This window comes from Ipomoea nil, unplaced genomic scaffold (assembly GCF_001879475.1).
Source record: "Ipomoea nil cultivar Tokyo-kokei standard unplaced genomic scaffold, Asagao_1.1 scaffold1932, whole genome shotgun sequence".
Taxonomy (NCBI): domain Eukaryota; kingdom Viridiplantae; phylum Streptophyta; class Magnoliopsida; order Solanales; family Convolvulaceae; genus Ipomoea; species Ipomoea nil.
The window spans coordinates 4,045,840-4,067,661 of record NW_017618360.1 but is presented as its reverse complement, the minus strand read 5'-3'; the positions used below and the strand labels follow the sequence as shown (position 1 = coordinate 4,067,661).

The following is a 21,822-nucleotide window of genomic DNA, read 5'->3' as shown; positions in this document are numbered from 1 at the left end:
ATCCAAGAACTGAGATAATTGAGATAACTGTTGTGTGGCAAAACTTATGTCAGGCCTTGTAATGTTTAGATATAAAAGTTTCCCAACAAGTCTTTTGTACTGAGCATTATCTTCAAGAGGATCTCCTTCATTTCTGCTTAACTTGTGGGAAGGAACTGTGGGTCTATGAACAACTTTAGAATCGAGGAAACCTGCTTCATCTAGCAATTCTAGAGCATATTTCCTTTGAGACACTACAATACCCTTTCTCTATCTAGCAATTTCTAGACCAAGAAAGTACTTTAGAGGTCCCAAATCTTTAATTTGAAACTGATCATTGAGTTGTGACTTGATCTGTTCAATTAAGCTCATGTTAGGGCTGGCCACCACTATATCATCAACATACACTAATAGAGCCATAAAAGATAATCATGCTCCTCTGGTAAACAGGGAATTTTCAGGGGTATACTATTTAAACCCCATATTCAGTAAAACATGACACAATTTAATGTTCCATTGTCTGCTAGCTTGTTTCAAGCCATATAGGGACTTAATTAACCTGCAAACTTGACCAACCTTTCCTTCATCACATCCAGGAGGAAGTTCCATGTAAACTTCTTCCTCTAGATCTCCATGAAAGAAGGCATTATTCACATCCATTTGGTGAAGATGCCAATCCTTTGCTACTGCAACTGCCATTAGAGTCCTAATGGTAGTCATTTTGGCCACTGGACTGAAGGTATCTATGTAGTCAATACCAGGAGTTTGTGCGTAGCCTTTTGCCACAAGTCTTGCTTTGTACCTTTCAATAGTCCCATATGCTTTGTGTTTGATTTTGTACACCCATCTGCATCCAATACGTTTCTTGGATAGTGGTAAGTCCACCATTTCCCAGGTGTTGTTACTTCTCAGGGCAATGATCTCACTTTCCATTGTCTTCCTCCATCATTCATTCTTTACAGCTTCCTTATAATTCTTTGGCTCAGTAAGACAATCAATGTTCATCACAAAGGAATGAAAAGGAGCTGAGAGTTTAGTGTAATTCACCACTTTAGAAATATTATGAGGAGAAGACCTTACTGTGGCATTGTGACACACATAATCCCCCCAGGTAGGTTGGGAGCTGCCTTTGCCTAGTGGATCTCCTAATGACTGGCTGTGGAGATTCTTCTGATGAAATAGTGGTTGGCTGGGTATGTTTTTCTGGTGGCTGCTTAACTGTCTCATGAGTGGAAGGACTATGTATTGGCTCATAATGTCTATCAGCATGGTAGTGACTCTATGAGTCATCAGATACTTCTGCTGAGATATTTGTTGGGAGAATGACCTGAGAGAACTCCTTTTCTGGATTGGCACCTTGTTGAAAGGGGAATGAATCCTCATAAAACACTACATCTCTAGACAAAAACATCAGTTTTGAATGAAAGTCATACAATTTGTAACCCTTAGTACCACTAGCATAACCAAGGAAAATGCACTTCCTAGCCCTTGTATCAAACTTTGATTTTAACCCTACTGTAGCAGCATAAGCCAAGCAACCAAATACTTTCAAGTGTTGATATTGAGGAATTTTTTGGAGAAGGATCTGATAGGGTATTTTGTTGTTAACAGCAGCAGATGGCAACGTATTTATGATATAAGTTGCATGTAATATGCATTCACCCCAAAAATGTTCTGGTAAGTTTGCTTGGAATCTCAGGGCCCTAGCAATGGATAGAAGATGGCCATGTTTCCTTTCAACTCTATTACTGTTATGTTGAGGGGTATAAGTGCAAGATGTTTGATGTAGTATCCCTTTCTGACCAAAAAACTCAGGCATATCAAATTCAAGGCCATTATCTGATCTAATACTCTTGACACAAACTCCAAATTGGACCTCAACCATTTTGCAGAAACTCATGAGTATACTTCTGACTTCAGATTTTTTTCTTTAGTAAGTGTATCTAGACAGCCCTGCTATGGTCATCAACTATGGTGAGAAAGTAATGATGACCATAGATGGTAGCAGTTTTATAAGGTCCCCAAATATCCATATGTAAGAGATTGAAACAAGCATCTGAAATAGAGTTACTACTTTGGAATGGAAGCCTCTTTTGTTTAGCAAAATGACAGCAATCACAAATCAAATTCTTATTCATCTGGATTGTTGAATCTAACTCATGCAACATTTGAATCTTAGAATGTGAGGCATGTCCTAATCTAGCATGCCACAAACTACATTTATTCAACTTTGAAGCAATGCTATTTACAAATTTAGAACCAACAGGAAAAATCAAATGATACAGCCCACACTTAAGTTCAGCCATTACAATCTTCTTGCCATGGATAACACCATGTATTATACATTGATCAGTGTGTAGTTTCATGGTGCAATTTGAGCTTTTAATGAGAGCTCCTATAGAAATCAAGTTGTACTAAAATCCACGTACATAAAGAGCATTATGCAAGATTAACTCATCAGACATATACACAGATCCAATGTAAGTGATATCAACTTGTTGTCCATTAGGAAAACTAACATACATGTTTTGAACCTTTCTCTGATTTGTCAACAAATTCAAACTACACACGACATGGTGAGTTGCACCAATGTCCAATATCCATTCATTTTCTCTGAAATCTGTTAAATTGAGTGATAGATTTGTACCTTCAGTTTGAGCCCCTGGCATGAGGTTAGCAGAGATAGTGTTGGCATGTACTTCATGAGTGGATTGATCAAGGGGTGTGCTCAAGGATCCTCTCTCATAAAACTTTTGTGCCTGAACAAACTCCAAAAACTTCTTGAAATCATTTTGAGTGAAAAATATACCTTTATCAAGACTTGATTGCTAGACTGCAAGGGTCCCTTGAGTGTGATTAACAGATCCTTGATTTCTTGATCTTGGCTTCCAGCCAAGTAGGTATCCATGCTTCTTATAACACTTGTCCTATGTATGTCATGTGAAGCCACAAAAAGTACATACAGGTTTCTTGTTTCCACCTACAAACTTCTTGAAATTATGTTGTTGATTGCTGCCTGTTCTAGTCATTAGAACACTGCTTGCAGAACTAACTTCTCCTGCCTAATACAATTGACTGGCAATACCATTAGTATTAATGTGGAATTATTTTTCTTGTTGTGCTATCATCGATCATCGAATAAGCATCACACACATCCGGCAAAGGTCTCATAAGCATGATTTGATTTCTTGCACCTGTAAATCTATCATGCAGACCAATTATAAATATAGACAGTTTATCCTTTTCAGCCTGCTCACTCAATTCATCGATTTTCTTCCCACGTTCACACTTTGTGGTACAATCACAACTTATAGAAGGCCTGAGAATCTAAAGCTCATCCCATAACAACTTCTGCTGAGTAAAGTATTCATTAAGGGAGCTATCACCTTGCTTTGTCTGGTAGATTTCACACTTAATTTCCGCAATCCTAAACAGGTCTTGCTGACTGAATCTGCGTTTCAAATCTCTCCAAATCCCATAAGCAGTGCCAATCCAAAGGACACTACGCCCTATCGTTGGGGAGATGGATTGAACAATCCAAGAAACTACTATGTCGTTGCACCGTTCCCATACATCGAATCTCTGGTCATCTCTTGGTGGTTTGGTGATGGCACCATTAACAAACTTCAGTTTGATCTTGTAAGACAGTGCCATTGTCATGGCCCTTGCCCAGGGATGGTAATTAGGGCCTTCTAACGGCGTAGAAACCAGCATTAAAGCTGGATTTTCGTTTGGGTGTAAGAAGTAAGGGTTCGATTGAGATTGGGGATCGAACAATACCTCTGTTGTATTGAGCTCAACTGCCGGATTTGATGAAGCAGCAGGAGTTTGGTCCAGATTTTCGGTCGCCGGGGTTCCTGCTATATTGCAAGCCGGGGTTGATCTTGCTCCAACTGAGGGCCATGCTGTTGCCATGTCTTGAGAATGCACTTTGAATGTTCCTCCTCAAGGCTCTGATACCATGTTGCGTAGCTAGAAAGGGAAGGCTGCCAATCAGAATTAGAGAGGAAATAGAACATGAAAAGGAAAAGAGTGTATTGGTTTTCATTACTTTGAGAAGGAGATGGAACATGTTTTTATATACAATAAAGCTAAAGCTTGAACTGCTATTAAACAAACTAACAGACGTAACTAATATGACAGCTAACAGCTTGACATAACTGCCCCTTTCAACTAACATAACTGCCTATGCCTTTTGGAGAGGATGAGTACAACTGCTGAGCAGCTGCGCTTCTGTATCCTGTGAGACATAAAGTACCATCTTCCAAGGATCTCGATTAATGCATTACACTACTCCCTACCTAGGACACTTCATTGCATCCAAACAAGGACGACCTAGTCCAAGTCCCATTCCTACCTCTTGCTTACCAATTGCTTTGTGCTCCTTGGTTACAATTGCTCTCATTTACTTTTTGTTGCTTTGCATTTTTACTTTCTAAAGATTTCTCACCAATCTTTGAGGCTTAGCTTCCTAGAGCTCTTACGCCATTGCGCTTAGCAACGCGCTGGTCGATTCCAATCTACCATTCCTTGAGAAGATATCCCATGTGAGGATTCCATCTCACACAATCACCCAATTAACCACTACATTACAACCTTTCAGTGTTTGAAATTGGTATACTGAGGATTTTGTTGAAGTCTTTGTTGTTGACATTTTTGTATATGTTAAGATTAATTTGCCTTATTAACTCATAGAAATCTCCGATGAAACGAATTATATATATATATATATATATATATATATATATATATATATATATATATATACACACACACACACACACACACACACACACATTAGTATGTTGAAGATCATAAAGAAATTGGCAAGATAAAAGTAGTAGACAAAAGTAAGAAAAACAAGGGAATGTTTTATTTCATTCATCTCTTCACCATCCAAATATACATACATATATATACAATATAAAGAGGTTAATAAATGGCATACATACTTAGACATGAATACGTCTGTTACAACTGTTAAAAATTATGTCAACCATTAATTTTATTTATAACATTCTCTCTTTGACATTATTTGACCACGATCTAGCCTCGTTAAAACTTGTTAGGAAAATCATGTGGAAAAAACATAGACAATAAAAGAGTACAATGTATATGGATAGTATATTTAAATACATTCATGCCTCGTTAAAAAACCTCACTAGGAAAACCATGGGGGGGAAACCTAGTTGATAAAAAGAGTACAGCATATTTGTAAAATCATATATTGCACTGGTTGCCTCATTAAAAACCTTACTAATGAAAAATCATGTGAGAAAAAACTTAGTTAAGGAAAAAGAGTGCAACTGTGAACCTTCAGGGCTCAATCTTCATGATTTTATTAAGTAATGTGTCCATAACCTTTCTTATGAACTAATAATTCAATTTGTATCTTCGTTCTTTAGAATATTGTTGCTCCACTTGAAAACAATGATCTCCAAGTATTTCACCACTCTTCTGGAGTCTATGTGAGTAAAGTAATTTGGTACAATTGTTTTGAATTGTACCAAGTACGACAGCTAATTGAATTGTCTATTGAATCTATACAAAAATATTAATGACAATATATGCTAATAGACTTGATGTTGTTATTCTCATCTCACTTCTTATTGGTGTCTATAATCACAAAGCAAACGTATTATAAGTAAAGTGATAACAAGGTAATAATGGGGTGCAACAAATCTGTACAAAGCACATAGAACCAACACAGTTCGTAAACATCTTACTAAATCAGGTATTTATCATTAGGTTTTTGAAAATATTTAAAGACTAAATTGTTCATCATATGTGCTAAACTTTGTAGAGGAAATAACCATAGCATTCAATATATAGACATTTATGAAATGTTAATATTATAATAGAGAAAAATACATATCCAATCTAAGGCATGGCATTATAAGAATCAAACAAAAATGCCAATACTGAAACTTACCAAAAGGTCATAAAAATAAACCAACGTATTTTATACTTTAAGGATATTAATGGATATAGTTAACGTCATTCCTTTTTCTCTTTCAATGAGAATCATCAAATATTTTAGTCAAATCATCGCAAATAAGGCTTGATGCGATTAAAGAGTTTATGATCCCAACAAGGTGTTCAAGATGACGTTTAAACTAGTGGACTTCTGGTCCTAAAGTTTCATTTTAGGATTAAACAAGTCCTTATCTATTTTGAAATATTGGACGGCAATTAATATACTAAAATAGAGGAAATTTTAATTTTGGTCATATGACTAAAGGGGTCTTGTTAATTTCAGTCCCTGACTTTCAAAAGTGTCAATTTAGTACCTTAACTATGTCAATTTTAGTCACTCCGGCCAAATTTCGCTGGAAAAATTTTAATAGTTAAAATAATGAGAGTATTTTGGTCATTTCACGCTTCTTTTCTTCTTCTCCGGTGAGTCCATCTCTTTCTCTCCCACTTTCGGCGTCTTTTCTCCCTCTAAACCCTATCTTTAATATCATCAAGCCTCCTTTCTCTATCATCTTAGTTCATTGCATTCACCGAAAACGGGAGAGGAATGGATGGACTCGCGTGGGAAGAAGAAAAGAGACGTGAAATGATCAAAATACCCTCATTATTTTAACAATTAAAATTTTCTGGCGAAATTCGGCAATTTGGCCGGAGTGACCAAAATTGACAAAAATTGCATAGTTAAGGTACTAAATTGACACTTTTAAAAGTCAATGACGGAAATTAACAAGACCCCTATAGTCATATGACCAAAATTAAAATTTCCTCTAAAATATATTCAAGATATTTTCAGGTGGGCTTTGATTTATAGGAATCTTTCTAGAAAACAATATTTGAGTTTTCTAATCACATATACCATTTCCAGTCACATTTCATACATGTTTTAATATGAACATAGATGATAATATATTTTCATTATCCACACTTTCATCTTCGAGAAGAAAACACTTTGATTCACGCTCTTTGCTTTAACATTTTGCTTCATGTTCCCTTCTTCACCCACATGGACCAAGACTTATCCAATAAAATAGACCTCGAGTCCCATGTCCCCATCAACATTTTGCTTCATGCCCCCTTCTTCACCCACATGGGTCAAGACTTATCCAACAAAATAGACCCTGAGTCCCATGTCCCCATCAATTCTATTTTAATTTATCTTTTCCTTTTTCTTTTATTATTTTTTCTGAGTGAGATTTACAATTAGTTGAAGCAATTCAAATTGGCTTTATTTCTCCTATAAAGCAAAGAAAATCAATTTGAAAAAAAAAAAATGCAAACATGATTTTCTCACCTTAGTAGCACATGGGTGATGGGACTCAAATCCATTTTATTGGTTAAAAACGGACCCCGAGTCTCATATCCCCATCAATTTTATTTTCATTTTTCTTTTGCTTTTTTCTTTTATTATTATTTTTCCTTCATTAGAGTGAGATTTACAATTAGTTGAAGCAATTCAAATTGGTTTTATTTTTCCTAGAAAGGAAATAAATCAATTTGAAAAAAAAAATGAATGAAAACATGCTTTTTCATAAATGCACTTCATAATTTCGTGTCCTTTAGCCCTTCACATTTTACACATTTCTTCATAAATAGAATTACATATTTTCCATTTTTTCATTGATTACTATACAATTGATAGTTATTAAAATATAAAAATAGACACTTAAACAAACTCTCAAATTATTTGAAAAGAACAATTAAATTATTGAATAAAAAATTCTAAATGAGCCCCAAACTTGTAAAATTAGTAATTTTAGCATGCCACTATAAGATATCTTACTAATAACAATTTATTTCCCAAAAAAAAAAAAAAAAAAAAAAAAAAAACTCTAAACAACCATTATTACCTTCATCTAGCTTTCTCTGAGTTTATAGATTAACAATATAAAAGGTAAACTTTGTCTCTATTGAAATTTTTTAAAAAAATTGTTGTTTTTTTTTTTTTTTTATTAATTTACATAAAAAGGATGGTGCATAAGTGCATTGTGCGTTGTTGAAATAGTTAATATACATGTAAGGTATAAAGTTATCGTTTTATCAATTTCAACTATTGAATAATTAGTTAAGAGTGTCAATCATACCCTTTTATGGGGTCAAATTTAAACGTACATCTGAATTTTTTAAAATTTAAAATTTAATTGGTATTATTGTAATAGTCCATTTGTTAATAGGTGATGTGATATCTCAATTATCTCAATAACTTAAGAATTTAATAGAAACAAGATCACTAACAAAATAATAATAATAATAATAATAATAATAATAATAATAATAATAATAATAATTTTTTTTTTACTTTTTTAGTTAATTAGAAAAAGGCCAATTAACCAAAAAAATTACTTTTTTTAGTTAATTATAAAAAATTTCCTCCAACTATAGTGGTTTTTTCACTTTTAGCATTCACTTTAAAAGTTTGACACACTTAGTCCACATGTATTGCAATTGTTCAATTAAAAAATAGTTTATTAGTACATGTTTACTCACTACACCCTTGTCAAAGATTTGCATGGTAGAGTTGAACTAACATACACTTAACTCATTATTCTGACTCTGATACCAAATGATATTAACATAAACCTTAATTATACTACAAAATCTAACAATGAGTGTAAGTTTGACACATGTCTTACATATTATGGTTCCTATTCCTCAAGACTACAAATACTTATTTTGCCTTAATCAGCAATTTGTGATGATGCCTCAGTTGGCGAAATGTAAGCGCATGTTTTGCCACTACCTTAGTTGAGGATCTGCATGATAAAGTTGGATAGGCATGCACCTAACTCACTAATATGACTCTAATATCAAGTGATGCAAACCCAAATGCTAACTATATTACAAAATTTAACCCATGAGTGTATGTTTGACTCAAGTAGTATATATTGTTCCATACTCACATTAGTAGCTAATGTAGATGCATTAGTTAACTTGCTTTTGTTTTCAACATCTTTCATATATGCATCATTATTGGCATTTTGTTTTCAACCTATATACTATATTTTTACCAACTTTGACCACTAAATATACTTTTAATCAGTTGAGTATAACAATATTAATAATACATAAAAAATAAGCCAAAAATGGAAATCAAAATACTTCATTAAACGTTGTAAATTTAGATTGCTAGTATAATCAATACAATTTGAAATAATTAATTTTCAATTAAGGGAAAAAAATAAAAATTGCCGATAAAATTAATTACAAGTATGACAATGAAGGAAAAAAAATGAAACGAAGAGAACTATTTTTGCGTTGAAAGGTGAATCACGTTCCCAGTAATATATATATATATATATATATATATATATATATATATATATATATATATATATATATATGACCCACCCCAAAATGATTTCACTGTCTAATTTTAAACTCAACTGATTTTCTTGCATAACTCTAGCAACTCCTTCTCTAGCATCTCTCTAGATGATGGCATTTCCTCAAAATCTATTCCTTCTTACAGAGACTGTTATGTCTTTTACAACAAGATCCTTAATGATGTTAAGGTAATTATACTTCAAAACACAATTTCTGTTATTCTGTATAAAATATATGTTATGTTTGATTGTTTGTTCTTTTCTCAAGTTTTAGCATTCCATATTACCAAAGCAAGAATATATGTCGTGTTTGATTGTTTGCTCTTTTCTCTTGTTATAGCATTTTAGATTCTCTAAAACAAAAATGTATGTTGTGTTTAATCGCTTGCTCTTTTCTATAATTGTAATGTTTTAGGTTACTAAAACAAAAATGTATGTTGTGTTTGATTGTCTACTCTTTGTAGTATTTCATATTACTAAAATAATAATTTACCCTATTTGATTGTTTGTTCTTTTATCTAGGTGTAGTATTTCAAATTATTAAACAAGTTAAATCATAATCATTGAAATGTGTTAGGCTTCCTAGAGTTTAGTTTTAAATGAATGTCAATTAAGTTAATTAACACATGTTTTTCTCTTTTTATTTATTTGCACAATGAGATTATAGATGATCATTGTCTTCAAAATTTGATGCGAAATCCAATTCCTTGCACCGCCAAAGGATGGAGACAAATTCCGGGAATGGAGTTAGGGACAGAGAACACCATCTCTGTCCCGCCCACCCCCAAACCAATATAAATACATAAATGAATGTGTGTGTGTGGTGTGTGAAAGGCTATAGTGCCCATCAATACCATGTCTCATTATACAAATTCAGTTAAAAAGTGTGGAGACAATGTTGACTTTGTACTCTATACAAATTCAAAGCCTAGGGGGTGATATTGTATATAAGAATAAAACATGTGTCGATCGACACCTTCGATTTTTTCGTGTGTGTGTGTGTATATATATATATATATATATATATATATATATATATATATATATATATATATATATATATATATATATATATATATATATAAGAACAATGTCTCCTATATAAAAAATGTGGAACAATCAACAATCCCATTCGTCCACCAGTGTTGATCTAATGGTGTAACTGAATTAACTTATTTATTTATTTTTTTCTTTTTTAGTGCATTTATATTTTTTGTTTTATTTTTAATCTTCCCATTATTTACATATTCGCCACCCATGTTTTGTATTCATTTGGAGTTGTTGAATTGCTGCGATTTATCGATGTAATATTTCTAATTTTTTACATGGAGCATTGTTCTTATGGAAACTTGCATACACACAAACAACCCTATCCTTTTAGACTTATTCTCTTAGTTTGTTTGTTTGTTTTTTAATAATTAATTTAGTATTGGTGTTGACAATGGAATTCAAAGAGACATGAGAAAGATGGAAAAAAGTTGTTAAAGAATGATTATTTATTTATTTTTTGTAAAATAATTTAATTGTTACTTCGTAATTTTTTTGTTGTTTTGTTTTTTATGATGATTGAGAATTTTTTGTCCATAAATAATCCCCCATGAACATGAGATGGCGAGGGGATTTGGAGACGGGATAAAGATTTCATCATGATCATCCCTACTTCGGATGAAGGGGAGTTGCATTGCCATTTCCCATCTTACTTCTATTTCTAACTAAGGGTGTGTTTGGAAACCCGGAAAATGACTTCTGGAAGTCATTTTCCGGGTTTTTGGTGTTTGGTTACATTGGAAAATGACTGGTCAAAGGAAAATGGGGTGGAAGTCAATGGAAAAGGAAGGCAATTTTATGGAAAATGACTTCCCCTTTTTTTTTGGGGGAAGTCATTTTCCAACTTTTACACCAACATCATCAACATCATACCACCACCACCACCACTACCAACATACCACCATCGCCGCCATCACCACCATACCACCGCCACCACCACCACCATACCACCGTTGCCACACCACCACCATCACACCACCTTCGCCGCCGCCGCCACCACTACCACCATACCACCGCAACCACCGTCGCCACCACTATCGTCGCCGCCACTACCACCATACCACCGCAACCACCGTCGCCGCCATCACCACCATACCACCGCCACCACCACCACCATACCACCGCAACCACCGTCGCCGCCACCACTACCGTCATACCACCGCCGCCGCCACCACCACCATACCACCGCAACCACCGTCGCCGCCACCACTACCGTCATACCACCGCCGCCGCCACCACCACCACCGCCACCACCACCACACCACCGCCGCCACCGCCACCACCACCATACCACCGCCACCACCACCACACCACCGCCGCCACCACCGCCACCACCACCATACCACCGCAACCACCACCACCACTACCACCACCATACCACCGCAACCACCGCCGCCGCCACCACTACCACCATACCACCGCCGCCGCCACCACCATACCACCGTCGCCGCCACCACCACCACCACCACCACCACCAATTATTATTATTATTATTATTATTATTATTATTATTATTATTATTATTATTATTATTATTATTATTATTATTATATAACGAATAACACCACTACCACTACACCACCACCACCACCATAATATTTTTGATATATTATTAGTTTTTTTTTTTTGTTGAAAAACTTAGCTATTTTTTATTATATTTAAAATTAATATTATATTATATTATTATATATTATTATACATGTTGTAATATTCTAAATAAAATAATTAAAATGTTTAATTATACAATTCTACTCATTTTCCAGAAAATGAACCAAACACACAAAAACAGTTTTCCAGAATGCAACCAAACACCGGAAAGGAAAATGTTTTCCGGAAAATGACTCATTTTCCAGAAAACATTTTCCAGAAGTCATTTTCCTGGGTTCCAAACGGACCCTAAGTCATCAACGAAATAATTAATTGAAGTATAGAGAAATGATTATAATAGATAAAATGTGATGTTTGGTAAATAGTTGTTAACTTATTAAGTTAGTGAGTTTGACTAGTTGATAGGATTAGGGAATTGTAAAAAAGTGTTTGGTAAATTAGCTGTTAGTTGATAGCTGATTATATGTTAAAAAAAAAAAAAGGAATAAGGGTCAAATAGGCCATTGAACTGTACACGAAAATGCAATTAGACCACTGAACTTAAAAAACCTACAATTGAGTCCTTAAACTAACCAATTTCATTCAATTTGTCCATTTTTCAAGTTTCTCAAGTTGCTAACAAGTTATCCCTCCACCTAGGATGCATATGTGGCATTTTTTAAAAAAAAAATAAATTATTTTTAAATTAATTTTTTTAATATTTAATAAATAAAAACTAAAATAATTTATTTTTAAATCAGTTTTTTTAATGTTTAATAAATAAAATTAAAAATTTTTTTTAAATAAAATAATTTGTTAAGTCGTACAGGGCTTGGATTTTATTTTCAAAAAAAAAACAAATTATTTTAGTTTTTATTTATTAAACATTAAAAAAAAACTAATTTAAGGTGTTCAAAAAAAAGAATTTAAAAATAATTTTTTTTAAATGCCACATATGCATCCTAGGTGGAGGGATAACCTGTTAGCAACTTGAGAAACCTGAGAAATGTACAAATTGAATGAAATTGGTTAGTTTAGGGACCCAATTATAGGTTTTTTAGGTTCAGTGGCCTAATTGCATTATTGTGTGCAGTTCAGTGGCCTATTTGACTCTTATTAAAAAAAAAAAAAGTTATAGCTGATTAGATGTGAAAAAAAAAAAGTTATTTTCAACTGCTTTTTGAATTTTAGCATTTTGAAGCAATAAACTGTTACAAAAAACTAATTAATCAAACATTCATATTGATTGTTTAATCAAGTCAAACAATTAATAATGGTCAAATAAATCAAAATTGGGTGATAAGCTAACTACGTTATCAAACAAGACCAAAGATCAAATATGAATGAGTTAATTCTATTTTTGGTCCTAAATTTATAAGTGATAATCCACTTTAAGTCTTTTTATCTGAACATATACTTTTGGTCATAGTATTATTATAACATGACCATTTATTAACAAAATAATTTAAATATCCTTAAATACAAGGATATTTCAGTCTTCAATTATAAATTTTTTCAAAAACATAAATATAAACAATATAGCGGGTCAACCTATTTTGTATAAAAAAAGATCAAAATGTCTTTATATTTAACGCCATTTAAACGATTTTGTCTACGAAAGACAAAAAATGATCATTACATAATAATACTACTAGAACCAAATGAGAATGTTTTAATAAAAATGGCTAAAAATAAAATATCACCATGACAAAAAATAGAATTAATCCAATATAATTTTTTAAGACGAGGGTTACAAGTGAAAAAGCTATTATATTCGAAGGATTTTTTGAATGAAAATCAAAATTATATAATATATACACTTTATACTAATTAAGTGGATTGAATCCAAAATCTGCAATTCCCATTTCCCATCTCCGGTACAGGCTTAACCATCACTAAATGAAGCCTTTGGCTGACTGCGGAGAAGATGCCAATCAGTCTTAAAACACAATTGAAAAGAAATCATTCTTTTGTTATTATTAATCAATTATTTATTTTATTATAATTAATAATAAAAGTTGAGTCCAGTATCTATGAATGAGAGAGAAGGAACAGTAAAGCAGTTTATAGATAGGGATTTCAGTTGGTGATGGTGTTGGGGAGATTGGGAGTGACGGATAGTGGCAGCGGCAGTAGCAGAGGCGGCGGCGGAGGAGGAGGAGGAGGAGAAGGAGAAGTCATTCCCAAGCAACGGCACCAACCGTCGCCGGTTGTGACGGTGGCGACACTATTCATTTCCTCATTGATGTTCGATTTCTTCTCCGATGGTCGACACGTCTTCTTTGCGGAGGCCAGTGGAGGTGCCGGTGGGGGCGGTGGTTATGGCGGTGCAGGTGTGCATTGGGTGTCCGGTGGAGGAGGCTCGCCTTCCAATGTTGGAATAGCTGTCGCCGTTACGGCCATGGCCGGTCTCGCCTTGGCCGCGACTCTCGTCTACTCTCGTAGGTAAAACATTAGGCTTCAGTTTTGGAAATTCTATACTATATCATCAGCTGAGACCTTAGAAAATTTGAAGGAAGACAGATAATAACCAATCGATCTATCTAATGGATCCAATCCAATTATTGACAGAGCTGATACTCTGATAGATAGAGATACTATAGGTTTATCAGTTTATTTATGTATAGATAGATATTGATACTACGGAAAATATCAATGAAGACTTTGTGGCGGAGTTACACTTCCTCATCACCCCCTGCAAATTCGTCCTCATCACTAACATCACCCTCACGGATTTATGTAAGATAAGTTTGTTTTTAGTTGTTACCTTGTCATCTTCATCTTCATCCTATTCAATTTCTACTGATAGGTGAGTTTCACTCTCTCTTTCATTCCCCATCTTTCAGTTATTGTTCCTTTCTTATCTGAAAAAGAAGAGTGGGGCTTCCAGTTTTTCTTTTCCAGGATCTCATTCCATAGTTGCTTTGCTATCCATCTCTTATCTTTCACCAGAACCTTTGAACAATTTGGTTTTGTTACTCTGAACTGATCTGCTGCCTGGCTTGGAAGTTTGAGCAGGGAGAACATTAGTCCTTTTCTACTGGATGTTTGGGGGGAAGTGTTTCCTTTTGGCTTTTCCCTCTCCCTGTTGGGAACATAGATTAAGTTTTACGGAATGTATATGGTTTTATGTGTGACTTCTTAGCTTTGCCCCCCTGTTGGCTTCATGATTTCATGGGCCTGAAATATATGGTTGTATGTGTGACTTCTTAGCTTTGCAAATTATTAGAGTAATTTTATCGCTGTGCCTTTCCAATCTCATTGTCTGCTTCTTTTTCTTTTCCAGTTTTAGTGTTTCAAATTATCTTCTGCTTGAGTAAGAACTGTGCATCCGATGTCTCTTTATGCAGGGGAAGCCTTAAATCACCTTGGTCCCAAAGGCAAAGGAAAGATGCCCTTTTGCCAACAGAATGGAGTAATTTATTTGATGAAGATGGGAGATTGATTGACGGTGGGGTGAGGTTTTTGAAGAAAGTCAGAAGTGGAGTATGTTCCATTCTCATATATATTGTTGTGCTTGTGTTTGTCTGTTCTTTTCATGTTTAAATCTGCTGCATTCCTTTTTCTAACTTCACTTTCCTATCCACATAATTTAAACTCCAACATGTGACAGGGTGTTGATCCAACTATACGGGCAGAGGTTTGGCCATTCCTTCTTGGAGTGTATGTATCTACACTAATATTTATCTTCATTCACATAGCTAGCTTTCGCAATTGGATTTGCTTTCAACAATCGTACTTCAATTTCTTCAATCATAGCTTATAGTGGTTGTGAGATTTGCTTTGGTTGCCTGCAACTGCAGAACTTTGTGCTTGAACTTAGTTTCTCTCAAAAATTTGGTTAAGGATTAGAAAAATAAACCTAATGTGCTGTTATGATTTCCTAAGTCCTTTTCTGACAATAATAAAGTTTTCCCTATTTTCTTTATCCCCTTATTTAATTTTAAGGGAAAATGGCAGTTTTAGTCCATTAGTTATACCTAAATTGTAGACTCAGTCCATGAATTATTACCCTATACAAATTTGCCCCTTTAATTATGTTGGAACTTGAAAGTGGTAGTTTCAATCCATTACTTATATATTTTGTTAACATTAACAATTTATTTTGAATTTCCAAATTATTAAAGGATATATTGGTCATTTTTTAAAACTTTCTCAAATTCCCTCAATGAATCTTCATATATATGCTACTGTTATTGCAAAACCTTTGCAAAATACTTGTTTGTCTTGATTGAGGAAGAATTTGATAAGCAAAAATGACAAGCAAGAGATTACTTAGGATTGAAGATACACCGAATTGTAAGTTTATATGTTAGTTTATTACAATTTTTCCTTTTGTTGTATGTAAATTACTCTCTTTGATATCTCATTGAGTTCATACCTTAATGGGTAATATATGCAATTTAGTTATTTTAATATGTTAATTGATTGTGTGTAGAGGTTTATACAAAAGGTGAATGCAATGGATTACTATTTTAATCTAAATAGTATTTTTGTGTATTATTGTATTTCGTTGGAGATGCAATCCTTTTTTTACCATATCATGACGATGGTTTTAGATTTAGTGGAAGTTGGGTAGATGAGATAATTATCTTTATTGGTCTTTAGATGAAGCATATAATGAAAAAAAACATGTAATTATCTAGCGTCCACCAATTAGTAGCCAATACACTCAGGAAGATTTAGTGCAACCTCCAACATTTGTTATTAGTCAGCCACCTCAAAAAATAAGACTAACAAAAAAGCAACAGTATCATTCTAAATTTAAGAAGCAAAATAATTGTTTTTTTGCCTGTTAAACCATGTAACTCAGGTTATCATTTTGTTGTTTTCATGCATATTAAACCATTTGCAAATTAGGTTGTATTTTGTGCAACCCAGGGATGTTTTTGGTTGTTTTGGTGTCTGTTAAACAGGTGCAACTTAGACTATTATTTGTGCAACATATGAATTATGATGTTATTTTGCAGTAGGAGTAGCATTTATATATGAAGAAGATTCATGGAGGGAATTTGAGAAAATTTTACAAAATGACCAATATGTCCTTTAATAATTTGAAAATTCAAAATAAATTGTTAATATTAACAAAATCTATAAATAATAGATTGAAACTGCCACTTTCAACATAGTTAAAGGGAAAATTTTATATAATATAATAATTCATGGACTGAGTCTACAATTTATGTATAACTAATGGACTAAAACTGCCATTTTCCCTAATTTTAATGTTTTCTACTTATCCGACCACACCTCATTGGCCCAAAAAAGAAAAAGGAGAAATAAAGTATAAAGTATCAAAAGTGAAATGCCAGTGGGCTGTGACCAATTATATGAGATCATTTAGTTTGTTCTATCTTAATAACAGTAGTCATTTTCTTGGGATGGGTTGGGTGCTTACTTTTAACTCATCGCAACTAAAGCAGCATATTCACTCTAATGTCTTTATAGCATCATCTTGTGTTAATATGAGGCTTTTTGTCTGTAATTTTTTGTGCTGTTATTTCATCCTTGGCCATGGATGTGTTGGAGAGTTACAATCTAGGACCAAGATAGTGCCAAAGTATGACTATTTTGTCATTACATTTCTTCTATCCCATATATTTGTAAAAGAGCATAGCAAAGTACTTGTCAGAAGGAGGAAAACATGAGGGTAGATGTTGTTGATTATTTATTTATTATTATTAATTTTTTTTTTTTTTTTTGGGTTTTTGGTCTGTTCTTCACCAACTATTTGTCAATTGGATAACTTTAGCACAAATAATGAGGAAAGTGAAATGCAAATGTTGTCGATGCAGTTATCTGATCAAATTTTTTTTTGTGACCAATTATATGAGATCATTTAGTTTGTTCTATCTTAATAACAGTAGTCATTTTCTTGGGATGGGTTGGGTGCTTACTTTTAACTCATCACAACTAAAGCAGCATATTCACTCTAATGTCTTTATAGCATCATCTTGTGTTAATATGAGGCTTTTTGTCTGTAATTTTTTGTGCTGTTATTTCATCCTTGGCCATGGATGTGTTGGAGAGTTACAATCTAGGACCAAGATAGTGCCAAAGTATGACTATTTTGTCATTACATTTCTTCTATCCCATATATTTGTAAAAGAGCATAGCAAAGTACTTGTCACAAGGAGGAAAACATGAGGGTAGATGTTGTTGATTATTTATTTATTATTATTAATTTTTTATTTTTTTTTTGGGTTTTTGGTCTGTTCTTCACCAACTATTTGTCAATTGGATAACTTTAGCACAAATAATGAGGAAAGTGAAATGCAAATGTTGTCGATGCAGTTATCTGATTTTTGTATGTGTTGTTTGGAACTGAACTAGATTTTGACAATGCCTTAACTATTTGAAGATTTATTCCAAGTTACTGTTGTTGCCAATGTGCCTAGTAGTAGCTGTGAATTGTTGTTCTTTTCTCTTATATCATACCATTGAAAATGTCCATTGTTTTAAGTGGCTATTAAGTTGTGATAGGCTATTGTTGATTGGGTGACTTTTAGTTGTGTATCCATATGTTAATTGGTTGTTATACATCGCTCACCATTGTGTTGAACCAACCAAAAAAAGTGGCTATTAGGTATTGCTAATTGGTAGTTCTTATGTTCACTGGAAATTTGATTATCAATATCACTCATGCACACAGTTTTTATCCTTACTGGGTTCTCTATGTCTGCAGCTATGATTTGGAGAGTTCAAAGAAAGAGAGAGACAACATTAGAACTCAGAAGAGGTATTTCATTCAAAAATTGCCCATTCACATTCAAAGCAAGATTTTTACATTATATAGATTTTGAAGACAGAAACCTTACTATGTTCATTTGCTCATCCATTCATAGGATGGTTATCCTTATCCCCTCTTTGTTCTATTGTAGTTCAAGCTTTCATCATTTTTAAAAAATGTTAACTTACTGCAGAAAAGAGTATGTAAATCTGCGAACAAAGTGCAGACAGATGTTAAACAATTTGAGTTTTAAGTTGAAGGAAAGTTCTGGAAATGACAATAATGATGAAAGTGGTGATTTTAGTCCAGTTCTAAATTCTCTCTGTATGGAAGAACAAAACCTCTCCCAAGACCCTCCTGCCTTTGATAATGAGGATCAGAAAAGTGAAGAGCCTACTAAAACTGCATCCAATCCAATACACGAGGGGTCCAAAGAGTCTACTATAACTGCATCTGGTTCAATTCTTGAAAGACCCAACTCATTAGTGGAGCCGGAAGGTGACAATGGCAGGATTGTAGATGCAAATATTTCTGGAGAAGAATATCTGTCATCCAACTCTGATTCCTCCGAAGAGCCTGATGGAGAGCAACCTCTCCTTTGTGATCAGGATTTTGAAGAAACTGATGGTGATGACCAAACTGGCAGATCAGAAAGCTCACTACCATCCAACAGAGTAGAAGATTTTGCAACATGGCAGCGCATCATACGTGTTGATGCTATTCGAGCAAATGATGAATGGATTGTATATTCACCTTCGCAGGCGGCAGTTTCTGTGGCCAAGGCACGCCAATTGGCTGAGAGTGTGGGATTGAGGGATTATGATCATTTGGAGGCGTGCAGGACTTTTCATGCAGCTCGCCTAGTTTGCATCCTTGAAGCTTATGCTATGTATGATTCTGAGATTGGATACTGCCAGGGGATGAGTGATTTACTCTCTCCCATTATCTCAGTGATTGAGGAGGATGATGTAGCCTTCTGGAGCTTCGTTGGTTTCATGCGGAAAGCACGGCATAACTTCCGTCTTGATGAGGTAGGGATCCGGAGACAGCTAAGCATTGTGTCAAAGATCATAAAGTGCAAGGACTCTCATCTTTACAAACACTTGGAGCAGCTGGAAGCAGAGGATTGCTTTTTTGTGTATAGAATGGTGGTAGTTCTTTTCAGGAGGGAGTTGAACTTTGAACAGACACTTTGCCTGTGGGAGGTGATGTGGGCTGATCAGGCAGCCATTAGGGCCGGAATAGGGAAGTCAAGCTGGGGGCGCATGAGGCTTAGGGCTCCTCCCACAGACGATCTTCTTCTATATGCAATAGCTGCTTCTGTGCTGCAAAGGAGGAAACTGATCATAGAGAAGTATAGCAGCATGGATGAAATTATGAGGGAATGCAATAGCATGACTGGGAAATTGGATGTTTGGAAGCTTTTGGATGATGCCCATGACTTAGTGGTCACCCTGCACGATAAGATTTAGCATTCCCTTTGGTTAACTTGTCTTCTTAATTTTACCTTACCTTACCTAGTTGAAGACTTTTATTTTTTTTTGTCTTCCATTCGGTATCCTCCTCCTCAGTGCTTGGAACAAGTGTTTTATAGGTGTCCATTCAGGACCATATTTTTAAAGTAAAACAAAAATCATCTTGTCAGCATTATTAACTACATATTTGATAAATACACCATACAAGGTAAACCAATCTGCACAACATATACAACCGTAACCCTAACACAAATCCCTGTGTGTGTGTGTGTGTACTTGAACTATGAAAATAAAAGCATACCTGGTTTCGCAGTGGAGTCTGTTGTTTGTGGAAGTGTGCTGAGCAACAACCTAATACACAGGTGACCTATGTGTTCTTTCTGCAATATCAAATGATACGTAAATAAAGTAAATTGAATTTTTAAGAGTTAATTATTGAAATGGTCTTTTGACTATAGCTAAATTATTAATTTGGTTCTTGACTATTTTTTTTGACCAATTAAGTCTCTCAACTTTAAAAATCTTAACCAATTTTATTCTTTGTTTGTTTGACCGTTAAATTGAGACCAAATTGGTAATTTTGCTATAATCAAGGAACCATTTTGATAATTAACTTTATGGGTGAGCAATTCAGTTAAATTTTTTTGAACCGAACTAGTTTGGTTCGGTAATATACCGAACAACCGAACGGTATTGGATTCTTGTATACCAAACTATTCGATAAAAAATCGATCCGAATTGTTCGGTAAAAAATTGAACAAAACCGAATACCATTTAATTTTTTTTAAATAATAATAATAATAAATAAATAAATAAATAAATAAATAAAAAGTAAATCCAAGTCCCTTATTGCTTGCTCTGTCGTTTAGCTCATATTCTCACGAGTATCTCTTGTAAATGTTTTATTTGATTTCTTTATGGTTTGTTATCAAAAGTTATATAAACACCAAACAAATAGTATTTGGTTCGGTTCGAGTTTTTACTAAACCATTCGGTATACAAGAATCTATTACTGTTCAGTTGTTTGGTATATTATCGAATCTAACCAGTTTGGTACAGTTCGGTTAGAGAAAATTGAACCGAATTGCCCACCTTTAAAGTTAGTTACCAAAATGGTCCCTTGACTATAGCGAATTACCAATTTGGTCCTAAGTTAACGGTTGTCTAATGGTCAAACAAACGGAGGACCAAATTGGTTAAGATTTTTAAAGTTGAGGAACTTAATTGCTAAAAAAAATAGTCAAGAATCAAATTGGTAATTTCGCTATAGTTAAGGGAGCATTTCGGTAATTAACTCTTTTTAAAATTACATAAAGTAAATAAAAGATGACATGCGAATATCCATGAGGTATGACAACCACTTGGGAACACTATTGTCAAAATCCGAACTACGCGCAAGCGGGTCGCCTAGCGTATCACCATAATCGGTGGTTTAGGTGGCCGGCTGACTAAGCCGCCTAGTCGGTCAGTTAGCTATTGTTTTTTTTTTAATATGTTATTTCACTCAAAACGACGTTGTTTTGAGTGAAATGACTCTAAATCATTCAAACCCTAGATGTTTTTCGCTTAATATTTACGAAGTAATATTTTAGTATTAACTATTTAAGTACTAAATAATTTATAGGAATAAAGGTGAAATACGTCATCTAACTGCACACAATAATGCAATTACCACTAAACCTAAAAAACCAACAATTGGGTTGTTGGT

At 34.1% G+C, this 21,822-nt stretch overlaps 1 protein-coding gene and 1 long non-coding RNA gene across 2 annotated transcripts; one reads left to right on the top strand and one right to left on the bottom strand.

Moving 5' to 3' along the window:
* The first annotated feature begins 13,778 nt into the window (after positions 1-13,778).
* LOC109146535 (small G protein signaling modulator 2-like) lies at positions 13,779-20,289 on the top strand. The gene is made up of 5 exons (XM_019294201.1): positions 13,779-14,354; positions 15,260-15,395; positions 15,523-15,572; positions 18,595-18,648; positions 18,833-20,289. Exons 1-5 carry the CDS (start codon positions 13,999-14,001, stop codon positions 20,109-20,111), a joined length of 1,875 nt encoding a protein of 624 aa, XP_019149746.1. The 5' UTR covers positions 13,779-13,998; the 3' UTR covers positions 20,112-20,289.
* LOC109146536 lies at positions 15,859-16,679 on the bottom strand. Its single transcript, XR_002048461.1, has 2 exons — positions 16,115-16,679; positions 15,859-16,073 (listed from the first exon to the last, which is right to left on the bottom strand). It is a non-coding gene; the product is annotated as an uncharacterized LOC109146536 (long non-coding RNA).
* Positions 20,290-21,822: the final 1,533 nt, after the last annotated feature.